The sequence below is a fragment of the Lichenostomus cassidix genome, chromosome 1, assembly GCF_008360975.1.
Source record: "Lichenostomus cassidix isolate B80296 chromosome 1, HeHo_3.0, whole genome shotgun sequence".
Classification (NCBI taxonomy): Eukaryota; Metazoa; Chordata; class Aves; order Passeriformes; family Meliphagidae; genus Lichenostomus; species Lichenostomus cassidix.
In genome coordinates this window covers 65,023,363-65,036,508 of record NC_139479.1, presented here as the reverse complement: position 1 = coordinate 65,036,508, position 13,146 = coordinate 65,023,363, and the positions used below count along the sequence as shown (strand labels likewise).

Genomic DNA, 13,146 nt, shown 5'->3' with positions numbered 1-13,146 from the left:
AAACTCTCATTTATCCAGCTTAATGAAAGAGTGGAATAATTGCTATAAAGCAAATAATGTATAGATAATGCAAAATATATGCATGAGAAGAGGCTGCAGGAGCTCTTCTTGGAATGCACATCAGTTGCAGAGAGCTGGGGCATTTACAGTGCCTGGTACCAACAACGGGGTTACAGCTTCTTGCTTGATGTAGCACTACACTGCAGTTGGGTCAGGGTCAAACCATGTGTCTGCCCACCCACTTGAATACTCCATTTGGGAATCTGCTAGTCACACATGACCTGAAGAACTGAGCCCTAAAACTATAGAAAAGATTGGAGTGATGGCAGGGGATACCTGTTAAGAAACTACACATGGATGCTTCTCTAGCCCAATACTTTGCTAATTAGCCCCTGGCCAGGACAAGGATGGTGCTCTGGAGACTACTTTCTTTCTTTCTGCCTCTCATATGCCCTTATTTGTGGCATGAAGATTCTGCTGCCACTGTCCTTTGGTAGAGAAAGGTATTTTTGCTTCTTTACTGCTTTTTTTTTCATTTTAGACTTCCCAGGAAGGACTCATACAGGCAATACAAAAATTAACATCTGACATGCACTGCCCAGCCCCCCATGGGTCTCTTCACAGCCAGTGGAGAGAAATAAAAACTTTTACTGCTATATGTTGGGACAAGACCAGTCTGGGATGGGGTTTTGGTGAGTTGTATTCCTCCCATCCAATGTTCCTGTGAACAGCTCCAGGCTGTGAGCTGTTCCTGTTTCTGTAGTTTTCCTTTACTGCTTCTGGAGTTTTCCTCAGCTGCTCTATGAAACTGGTATGATGCTTGTCAGGTCTGCTGGCAGCTCTGACCAGCAGCTTTCGAAAATGAGGAGCTGGTGATCCCTTTTCACCCAGCAGAGGTGCTGAGCAAGGGACAACTGTGTGCAGCAACGCCGTGCTGTGATGAGAGGCTGATGCCTCGCTATGGGTACCACCAAGGGAGCTGCTTCCTTCAGCCCTGTGAGAATTCAACTCCTTCTCTAAATGAAAGCTGAGAATCTGAATGTGTGAACAGCTCTTGCCAGGGAAACCCTTTGATTTGCCTTGAGTGAGTCAGCAGGAAGAATTTTCAAGCCTTGAACTCCTTCCCAGCTCTGACCATGGCACTCTTAATTTCTGCTCTGCTGCACTGTTTTTGCCACCTCACTCACTCTTTCCACTGACAGTTCTGTGACTGCCTAGAGGGCTAAAGTCTCTGTGGTGGTGAGGCATTCAGAGATTTTCTTGTTTGTGGCTAACAGTACCTCCAAGGGCCTCGTTCTCCTTGTTCTTTTGGTAACATGTCACTCTCCAGGGCTCAACCACTCTGAAGGAAGTGTGACCAGAGGCATAAAACTGAGTAACTGAATGTGTTAGGACCTGTCTGTCCTCATAAATTACCTGCATTTTCTCCACTCATTGGGGTCCTTTTCTTCTACCTGCTATTGTCCACCAAGAGCCAGAGGTTGATCCTTTCTTCTATGCATGCTCAAATGTTGATGATCTTTGTTAAACTGAAGACAAAGACAGTCATGTCCTGAGTCCTGCCATTGCCTTTCATGCACCAGGCTTTTTCCTGTTCCTTTTAGCTTCAACAGTTCTTGCTGGGAGCCTGGCTGTGTCCAGAGCCTGTGACTTCAGATGCTAGCAAGCAAACTTATCTGCCTCAGTTTAATTTCAGGTACAATATCCACACTGCGATCCATCTCTGCAGATTTTACTGCTTTTGGAGACTTACCAGCTGGTGAGATCCATCTATTCCCTGTGCCCACACCATTCCCAAACACATGGCCAACAGTGAGGCCATCAGGTGGTCTTCCACCTGGGAGGCTGTTACATCTTAGTCCCACTCAGGCTTGATGAAAGCAGTCACTTAGTCTGAGTTAAAAATCCTCCTGTCTAGAGCAGTGCTGCACCCCAGATTTGAGATATCTACACATGAATCATCTCATTAAAAAAAATAGGGTACATGTTCATGCAGCTTCTCTGTTTTTCTGAAACTGCAGCTTCTTCTGACAACAAACCATTCAGATTTCTGAGAAGGTCTTTGAAGGCAGCAATGAAGGGGGAAGCAGAGAAAACCAGCATACCTATCTCCTCCAGACTAGGTGGCCTAACTCATCTCTGCAGTGGTATGTTGCACACACAGAGGAAATATTTTCTGCTTTTTTTTCTGCGTGGTACCTGCTACTCAGCAGACCTGAGAAGAAATCTGCCAGGGCTACCTGTAGCAGCAATAAAGGCTATACATAATCTGTGCAGTATCAGTCAGTGGAGACTAAAATGGGACTGGGCAACCTGAGGACACAGCAGAGGCAGTGAAATCCCTGAATCTCTGATCAGAGTTCAAAGCTGTTCTCTGTTAACAGAGGTCTAGGGATCTGCCAAGCTGTCAAAGAAAGGGTGAGGCCCCTCCCATCTTTGACACAACTCATTCATTCTGGATAAAGGTTAATGGATCTGGTCATAAAATGATTAACTCAGCAAGAAAGACTGCCATGATGGAAAATGATCCCCAAAAGGATGGATATTTGTATGAAAATAATACTGGTATATGGATTATAAAAAATGCTTATTCCATGGGTGGATTCTTTACCTCCAGAGGATGAGATTCAGAGAATCTCATATATGTCTAAGATCACCAACAGCCAAGATGCAGAAGATTTCCTGCAGCTAAAAGAGGACTGTTGTGTAAACAGACCAGCACCTAAATCAACCTCTCCCAGCCTTTTCTGCGGTGATCTCACTGCTACCACTTTCTCATGAAGCTCCTCTGCTGTCTTGCCTTGCCAACCCCTCCTTGCAGCCCTGCTTTCTAACCGGAGCTGCACTGCACTGTTCTCTCTCCTGCTGCTGCTCACCTGAGTGAGTTCCACTCTTTGCTACCCTATACAAATACATATTATAGCTGTGAGCTTCAGCTTCTGAGTTGTCCCTGTAAAAGTAGATGTAGGGGTGAATATAACAGCCTGAGAACAATTCCCAGGTCCTGTACAGAACTGGCACAGCACAGATTGCATCCTCACTGCTGCACTCACTTTCACCTCGAGAACAAGGTGGCCAAGTCCAAAGTGCCTAAAGTCCCTCCTGTGGGCTAACCCTGCACTCTGAGAGCTGCTAGTCCACACCAGCCCACATGGGTCAAAGCTGTTCCTGGGATCATGCTACCAATTCAGCAGTACCCAGACCTGCACCTTGTCCCTTTCTCATTTATTAGTAGAGATACTCCCAGTCTGCTGCACAGACCAACGATATAGACATGTTCACAGCTAAAACCTTTGACATTTCAGAATCAGAACAAGATTTGGCAGCCATTTAGCAGCTGTTGAATTATTCCAGTAGTAGTGTTTGTTAGCTGGCACTGAACAGATGAGAAAACCAGGGTTGAAATCAGCACTGTGCAGTGCTGCCAGCTGCTGCACTGAGGAGACTCCATTAACTACACCCAAGTTACACCAGAAGAATTGAGAAGACACTAAAGACTGCAGCCTGCAAATAAAGATACACAAAATGGTATATTTTATGAGCATCTTTTTTTAAATTATTGAAGAGTTTACTTTAGCAAGGCAGGAGATCAGCTCTTTCCACAGAAAACTGTTGACAACAAGCACACTCAGTGTAGCTGTAAAATTTAAAAGTTGTGACAATGTTTATAGCAGTTTGAATACAACTTAGAATCAAGGATTATCAGAAGAGGAAGCAGCCCCTGGTGTTTAACAAATGTTAACAAATGTCTTTCTTTTATTTCATCTGTGTGAAAAGAAACATCCCACAGCTCACTTATCTGATCCTAATGTCACCTCAGAGCAAAGTTCATGCCAGACAAGGAGTAATCTCAGAATAATAAGTATACACTTACCAACTGTATCCATTAGTAAATTAAATTACTGTGATTTTTGGCAGCAAGGGAGAGCTAGGTTAGGCATTAGAAATCATTTTGAACTGTAAGGATAGCAAAGCAATAGATTCTCTTGCCTGGGGAAGTTGTAGAGCCTTTATTACATGGGATTTTTAGAGCTCATTAGAAAAAGATCTGTCAGGAATGTACCTGGTAATTTGGTTTGGTTTGGGAGTTTGGGCAGAGGAAAACAGGATGACTGCTCAAGACCTTTGCCAGCCTTGCTTTCTAAGATCCTTGTAGAAGTCAACACTGAACACTACCACTGTTTTAACAGCTGTTTCATTGACAAAAAGCCCAATTAAATTACCTTTCAGTGAGGTCGTAAATTTTTAGTGCAGGCCAAAGAGGATTATCAGTGGAAAATTTCAAAGTTTTATGGGAACTTGGTGGATTTATGTCACATAAACTCTACATTTATGTAAGTAAATCCCACTTAAGGCAGGCCACCAGGCATTTTAGAAAGAATCAACTGCCCTGGTTTCATATTCACTGCAAAAAATGCCATCTTACTGCAACTCTTATCTTTAAAGAGAGAGATAGTGTTTCCTGGGGGTTTATGAGTCAATTGTTGGTTTTCAATGAGACATATATCTCACCGCGGTGGTAAGGCCAGGCTGGTGCCCAGACTTCATGCAAATTGCCACCAGATCATATGGGAAAGATTCAGCACCCACGCCCGTGGAGAGGAAGTTGCTTTCAGCACCTTGGACAAGATCCGGGTGCCCTCAGGGGTCTGATGGGCTGCAGACCCCCCGGGAGAGGGGCTCCTTACTCCCTCTTTACTCCTGGCTGCCAGAGCTGTGATACCACCAGGCAGGGCAAGATCCACGATCCTTCCATCAGATGGAGCCTGCCTGCTCACATTTCAGAGCACAAGGATGCACCAAGACTAGACCTGCCAGAGCAAGAGCTAACCCAGAGATGCGAATCATTTGCAGATGACATAATTACCTGGGGTTTCCACCCGCCGGTAATGGTAGGGGTTGATGCACACTTCTTTCTGCTTTGAGCCGAAAGGGAACTCACAGCATTCCAGTGGTTTCAACTCATGGTGAGATTGCAAATCAGGCCAGCGCCACACTCTGCAGTAGATGACGTGGGGAAGCCCCTTGCGGTGAGACACCTGCAGCCGCCCATCCAGGGAGCGTGGGATCGTGACGCACTTACTGGGCTGGCCCGGGCAGCTCAGAGCCCTCTCCAGTTCTTCCATGGCTCCTTTTTTCTTCTTTAACTTCTTCACCAAGGAATCAACAGCTTTTTCTGCCCACTTCTCTTCTTCATCTCCTTGTTTCCAGCCCAGCAGCCTTTTCACTGCAGGGCTGGTGAAGGAGAACAGGGAACTGATAGGGGTGCTGGAGTGCATAAGAAGCAGAGATTAAGCACGAGAGTCAATGGAAGGGCAAACTGCTCTCCTGCCTTGCAAGGCCTGCACAGAGTTTCCACAGGGCTGAGATGGACACTTCCTTCAAGGAAAGGCTCTTCCACGCACACGTTTTTGTACTCTTAGGCACTGGTTACAAGTAGTCCAACAGGGTGGGTCTCAGAACTTTCCAAACATCAAGAAACTGCTGAGGAAGCCTGGAACAGCAACACAATACAGAGTTAGGCTTCACACACTATTTCTATTGTTCCCTCAATAAAATATTTGGAAAGAGAAATTATTCAAAATGTGTAGTTAATTTTCAGTGGTTTTCTGTTTGGTTTTTGATGTTTATTTTGGGCCCAAGCCTCTCCTCCCTACTATCCTTCCCACTTATTTTAGAGTTGGACCATGGAAACTGTTAAGTATCCAGTCACATTAATTTGTGTTTAGGGTTTAATGCACCAGGCAAATGGTTGCAAGACTAAGATTATTTTTAGAAAAAAAGAAAATTTGCCCTCCTTTTTATATGCTGGTACCTGTAAGCTCAGCTCAAGCATCTTCCATGAAAATAAATCTCTAATATCAAATTTTATGGCAGCAATGAGTAAAATACTATTCTGACTTCAACTCCCTCTCTGCCACTCCAATCTCACTGTACTGTCAAGAGTTGTACAATATTAACTGCAAAATTAATTTAAAATCAAACTACCTCCAGATTTCATTTAAGGCCTTTGAAAGATCTACTAGTATTCTCTAAACTGATTTATGTTTTCTCACATAGAAGAGAAAAACTTTTTTTTGCCTACACAGTCTGTTTCTCTCTCTTCAACAGTTCACAGATTTCTGGATCCAAATCACAGACTTTTGGACACAGTTTGTACTGGATGAACCCTGAGTTATTTTTGCTAGGAGCTGCTACATCTGACAAAGTCCAACAGAAAAAGTTTAATTCTTGAGGGCTTTTCCTTTTTTTTTTTTTTTCTTCATATAGCTGGAGCCAGTCTAATTTTAGCTGAAAATTACATACTTCCACTGACTGGAACTCTGAGGAGAAATGTCCTCGTACGTCAAGCTATTTACTGCTTTAAATATACTTCATGGACCCCCTGTGCATAGCAAGTCCAAAGGTCTGAATAAAGGGCACTTAGAACAGGAGATGGGAGCAGCTTCCAAGTGGATGCCTCTAGGAAAGCAGTTCCATGACTGCCCTAGTCCACCCCTATGGACCTTTTTTCCCACACCAATAAAGGCCTGTTCATGGTCCTCAGCACCACTGACATGCAGCCATTGAGGAGACAGATGTTGCCCAGCACTGGGAGTGGCAGAGCTTCACAAACCATATTTTTGTGCAATTTTCTTAAATGTACAGATCTTGTAGGAGTTCAAAGGGTGCCTGGGAACTCCATGTGCAGGCGCAGGTACAACACACTGAGACAGGAAGCCAATCCCAAGACTGGTTTCTTGGCAGAATGAGCACACATGGCCCAGGACAGCACAGCCTCTTGGACAGGCTGTGATGTTTACTGAGGACCAACGACTGCCTAGAGCTGTTTTTCTCCCAGCTCTTCTGTTTTGTTCTCATGCCCATCCCTAAGCCCCACTGCATCACCCTTTGAAATGCCCATCACCCTGAGAAACACAGATACATGGAAACATAACAAGTTTTTTCCCTTCCTCCATAACAGCAGCAGCAATGGCCAAAAGGGCTCAAAGTCCCAAAAGCTTTCCACTGTACTAGGAAGATGGAAGCACTTGGCCTCACAGAGGAGAAAGCTTGAAAGCAACTCTTTGGCAGCAGCAGCTGCTGTTCTCCAAGACTTTCATATTCCAAGCACCATGAAAATATGTACAGAGGAACTACAAAACTGGAAGGCAGAACAAGCACACCTTGCTTCAGGTACCCACCACAGCACTGACCTCTGGTTTACGCAATTTCTATGTTATCTATCTATGTGTGTCCATTTGTCCTCAACTGACAAGAGAGTCTCTTGACAGATCATGGCAGAAACCCTCTTGCTCGTGCCATTGATCAGTCAAAGATCAATTCCATGGAACTGCCCAAACCTGTCCCACCACACAAAGAGAAACTTCAGATTCCAGATTTTTTTCCCTACTCTGTAGTAGTAAAAATCCAGTGACCTGGAATATTTAACTGGATAGTTACAATGCCTCCAGACAAAGCCAGTCTATTCCAAACACTTAGATGGTACATGTAAGAATGAAGTAAAATCAGAGTGATTTATCACAGGAAAAAAAAAACCCTCAAGCTGTTAGTGAAATGAAATGTGGATAAAATTTAGGCAGGCAGGCTTCAGCCTTTGCAGGAACAGGCTCAGCCTACAGAGTGCAGCACCAGCCCCATCCAGACATCCTGTGCAGTGGAGGTGTCTGTCCCTCACTGCCCTGGTGGGAACCTGTGGAGGATCCACCACCACACTGCTGTCATTGCCTGGTGCCACGAAACCCCATCCTCACATGAGAAAACAAAACAATGCTGGGATCACTGTGGATCAACCCTGAAAGCAGCAACAGGAAGCAAGGGAAGCCTGGGATGAAAGCCCACTGGACCAGTAGCAGTGTATAAGTCTCTCATCTAAGCTGAGAGGGAAAATGGCTCACACTTCTTATCTGAGGGGGTCTCCTGGGCATTAGCAAGTGTAAACAACTGCTCCAGATAAGTTAATGCAACATTACAAGCATTTGATGTGAAAACATACATGTTCATGTAAAAGTATTGTCCCGAGATTTTCTTTTCCATTTTGACCAAGGTTTTAAATAAACACATTAATCTCGTTCAGTCAAATTAAATAACTCAACAGTGACATCAGTATGAGTCTGAGCACTATTGTTGCTAGTGGGAGAGTCGCCAAGACTATGTGTATAAAAGCAAAAGCTGTGCTTTGCAGACCATGTGATGTAGTTTCAGATAAGTACATTGCACAATTTCCTACCGCGCTTCCCCCAGTTTCTTCTAAAATCTTTTTCTCCCTCAATTCAACTGACATATAAAATATAAATGGTATTAAATAAACTAAACGGCTTTCAAATAATATTATCAGAACATCCTAGCTTAATGTTATTAAATTACATAATACTGCACACTATTCAGCAGACTAAGCCCTGTGTTGCTACGCTTAGATTCTCCATTGTGAAATAGCGAGGCACCAACTCTGCTCCAGGGCTGCAACGACAGAGATGTCAATTCACAATTTAATTTTAACAGTCTTTCAGGAGAGCAGTTGCTTAAGCTGTAAGCCTTTGGTAATAGGCAACTTGCCTACCCAGCTTGAAACTTCCAATGTTGAAATGTTTCAAACCCACACTTGATGTATTTTCTGTGCTGATGATCCACTGTGTTTCTCAATTCTCCTCAGTTTACAGTGGCAGTGGAGAGGGAAGTGTTACAGTTTTGTTCCATATTCCCAACACATGTCCATCACATGATAATGGAAGTTCTGGTCTGGTCACCTCTATCTCCCTCAGTGACAATATGGTGTGCTATCATGAGGATGAATCAGGCATCATTCAGGGTTCATTCCAAACACCATTCCCTCCTCTGGGACTACAAGGAAGGCTTTGTCTATCTGTCAGCTAAGTGAGTGGTAAACACCAAACATGGTCAGTCTTCCATATGCTGTAAATCTTTATTCCATTGCTGAGTTTACCATAAGGTCTGAAGCTTGATTTAGGGAAGAGGCAGAAGATGTCTGGTGTATGAGTATGGACCCACCCTTATTTTTCTGTGGCCTGCAGGAGAAGGTGGGACTGGAAATGCATCAGCCCAGTTCACTGGCTCCATTCTCCCTAAACACAGGGTTGTCTACTATTGCTATGGCACAACAGCGGTGGGAAACATCTCTAGGCACAGGAACTTGATTACCTATAGCATATTATTACCACAGCATCTGGAATGGCTTTGGTCTGTGCCAGCAGCACTCCCTCAAATCACTCTTGTGCCTAGTTCAAGAGTTAGGAGGTAACAGGGCTCACTCCTAATCACAAGTCAGCATAGAGCCACCACATTTTGGAGGGTGAGACAGCCTTTGCACAGAAGGAAGCCTCAAGGCCAAGAACAGTGTAAGGTATGTTTAATTTATTAATATAGAAGCAGTCTTTCAGTAGAATTTACTTGGCCACATAAGCATGTCCAAATTTTTGACACCTGTTTCTGACCTACTCATCCTCAAGTCCCTAAATATGTATTTGAGAAAAATATGTGTGTACATGGCATGGACCATTCCACCTAAAAGTAAACACTTAGAAAAAAAATAGCAAAATCAGGCACTACATACATCTGATGCTGTGTAAGATGAGGCACCTCAAGTCTGAATGACTGCAAGGCTAACAGCCAGCAACATGGACATGAGGTGGAAGGGACTAGGGTATTTTCTCCTACTTCTATGCTCATTTTTTACGTTCCAGTGTAGAAATAGCCTGTAGGTCCTCAGGTCTACAGGAGAAATGTGTTGCTCCAGGAGCTTCACTTCAGTAACTTTTACAGTGCTACCAAAGAGCCTGACATGCCAAGAGCAGGGAAAAGCCTACCATAATTGTGGGTTTACCATTTCCTAACTGCAGCCAGGTCTTGCTGAATTCAATAACAAGGGTTCCAGAGCTCATGGAAATTAAATGTGCCCTCCTCTGTGTCTCATGTGGCAACATTCTGACATCTCCACTATGGAAAGGTTTTGTGAAGTTCAAATTTCACCTAATGCAAAAAGGATCCACTGTGTCAGGGAAGACCCACATCACACCTCAGCAGGATGCCTGTGCAGTCCAACATGCAGATGAAGCTCCCTCTAATTCGGTTGCCATAGAATCACAGAATCATAGAGTATCCTGAGTTTAAAGGGACCCCCCCCCCAGGATTATCAAAGCCAGCTCCTGGCCCTGCACAGAACAGGCCCAAGAATCATACCATGTGCCTCAGAGCATTGTCCAAACACTTCTTGAACTCTGTCAGGTTGATGCTGTGACCCAGCACTTCCCTGGGGAGCCTGTGCCAGTGCCCAACCACCCTCTGGGTGAAGAACATTTTCCTAATGTCTAGCCTAACCCTTCCCAAACACAGCTTCATAGCATTCCCTCAGGCTGGGGGGAATTTCACTCCCACGGGCACAGCAGGGAAATTTTACTAGTCCTTGCTAGATTTCCCTCCAAGTTTTCTGCAGAAGTCAAAAAGAAAAACTGCAGGGATGCTAACAAAAACAGACTGAAAACACCACTGTGTGAAAGCAAAGTGTCCAGCCTCCCTCAAAGGCATATCTGTGCATGTGTGTGCAGCATATCTAAGCACAGGTGTGTGCAGATGTGTGTGCGCTTCTGGTCTCAGCATAAATCTTCAAGGTGCTGCCTCCACTCGAGCACTGGGCTGGGCAAACGTCACCGTGAGAGGCATGGCTATCTCTCTCGAGAATGCCTGACATCATCAGTCTCAGTGTCACTGCAACAGCTAAGTAAAGGCCACTGAGGGAGATTTCTCAGAGGGTCGTCTAGACATAAGCTGTGCAGCTCTTGGAGATGCATGTGGCTGGAAAACAGAGCAGTGAGACAATTATAGATGGAAGTCTGCCGCTCGGCGACTGAATCACAACAGAACTGGAAGGGAGAAGATTGTTTCAGTCGATCAATGTGAAGAGGGAATGCTGTGAACATGCTCTTGGTTAGTTATTTTTACCTAGCACTGATTCAGTTACTTCTACCTACTATGAAAGAGGGAAGCATGCAAGTTTTCTTTAATTGATTCTTGGTGTATTTTCAAATGTGCCCAGCTGGCAGCAGCCAGCACATGCCCAGGGCCAGCAAAGAACCTCCCAGGTCACATCATCACTGCCACTTGCTTCCACACATCAGCAGGAAAAAGGGTTTTAAAATAAACAAACAACAAACAAACAAACAGAAGTTTTGCAAATACTTGGGCCTCAAACGAGTGAGGAACCTCACTAACCTTGCCTTGGGCCTCATGCCCCAACACTTTTTGGTTTTTTTGCCTGCACAGCAACTTGGAGCTGGGCAGGAGTTGTTTCACATGTACACTCAGTGCAGAAGAGAGTGTGAAAGCACACACCTGAGCTGCACAGTCCAGTTATCAGCTCATGGCTCAGGAACAGTGACCATATGTTACCCTTGAAGCATGGAAATCACTTGTTCCACTTGTGACACCCTCAACATCATTTGGGATCCCCTGAGGCTTTTGTCGTGCTTGGGACCTGCCAGACAAGGGTGCTGTTATGAATCTATCTGAAACCACTGTCTTTCACACCCAAGAAAATACAGTGAATGAATTATTCATTACAATGTTACCGACTTCTTCCACAATCACAAAACCTGACATCTAGAGTTTTAATTTAATAATATGTAAAGAAGGTTGTTCTCTTCTTAGTGTTTTTTTTTTTTTTTTTAATTAAGAAATTAAATTTCTTCCCAGTTTAACCCTGGACTGCTCCAACTGAAAACAGATGCAATGATAGGAGGTAGAGTGCTTGAAGCTTGGATTTATCCATGTTTCACACAGCCCTGTCAGCCTCTCATTGTTTATTCCTATAAACTTAAATGAATAATGCAAGCTTCTGAAACCCATTTTCTTGAGTCTTTTTCAAGTTTGTTCTGAATATTCTTCCATGATGAATTTTATGTGAAGGCATCAATATCAAAGAGCAAATCTCACAGCACCTCATGCCTCTCCAGCCACTCCTCCACCCTGTGGAGCCTTCACCTGAACTCACTGCCTCCCAAATAAAGCAAGTACAAAATCTGATGCTAGTGCCTAAAACTTTGTTACATCCAAGTAATTTTTCCGAGCTGGTGTAACCACTCAAGTGTTCTGTCATCTACTCAGCATCTTTTAGCTTCTCTTGACAGGAATAATATATTCTTATTGATATAAAGAAGGAAAGATGCAAGTATATAAGATGCACACCTTAACAGAGCTACACGCATTTCCATAGGCTAGACACTCATGGAAGTGTTTCAGAGGCATAAATTCTGTCAAAAAAGAAAACTAAGTACCCAGGTCATGTTTGGTATGCCCATGATGCCTGACTAGGAAGGGATGTACCAATTCCTGATGTGGGACTGCTCTGGATGACCACATTGAGAGATGCTTCAACAAAGCTTCATTTGTGTGACATAAGATGTGGAGAGCAGAGGTGCACGGACATGCTAACAGTACCCCCATGTGCAAAGGCTGTTGCAGACAGGATAGGGGAAATCTCTCTCTCATGTCCACTTGAAGAATCAGGGAGAGCATATGAGTGGGAGAGATCCATGTTGGGGTAGCTGCTGCAGGAAGTCTGTGAATGTATTTTACACAGCTTGCTTCAAGAATTACTGTGCTGGCTTTGGGGATGAAGAAGGGACTGGAAAACGCCTTGAGATGAGCATTTTGATCCCCCAGTATGACCAAGCAAAAGAGTCCCTCTCTTCAGGTGCAGCACTGGGCTAGCATGGCTACACTGGCTTTGGCCCCCAGGCTACTTGCATCTTGGCATCTACTTGCTGAGGACAGCAACCCAACCCCGAGGGCTGGATGTTCCCAATAATTTTTACCTTTGAAAATCTCCCACAATATCTGAAGGCACCCCACAAAACTGCCAGCACCAAGAGAATATTAAAAATATAATTTTTTTAAACAAGGGAATAGTAAAAATATTAAACTGGACCGATTTATCACTATGATCTCTCTCTGACTGCACTTCCTTCCTCAGTATTAATTTTTAAAGGAAACCAGTGACTGCGGTGTTTATAAGGAGTGAACCACACAGTGTTCCCTGTCTGGGCCACACTGAAGTTTCTAAGATGCAATCCCACAGGGACACATCCTCTTCTCTGCCTCACACCCTGCTCCCTGCAGTCAGGAAGAAGACCC

General features: G+C 44.2%; 1 protein-coding gene across 3 annotated transcripts in view; it reads right to left on the bottom strand.

Moving 5' to 3' along the window:
• The window catches only part of SMAD9 (SMAD family member 9), a 43,282-nt gene that overhangs the window by 23,434 nt on the left and 6,702 nt on the right, over positions 1–13,146 (bottom strand). For 2 of the 3 annotated variants that reach the window (XM_085061336.1, XM_085061350.1), the window contains exon 2: positions 4,868–5,494. In XM_085061336.1, coding sequence (XP_084917462.1) covers positions 4,868–5,279 — 412 coding nt within the window. In that variant the 5' untranslated portion in view covers positions 5,280–5,494. Of the gene's footprint in view, positions 1–4,867; positions 5,495–9,841; positions 10,040–13,146 lie in introns of those variants that run through there. The other variant, XM_085061345.1, reaches the window with a different exon arrangement.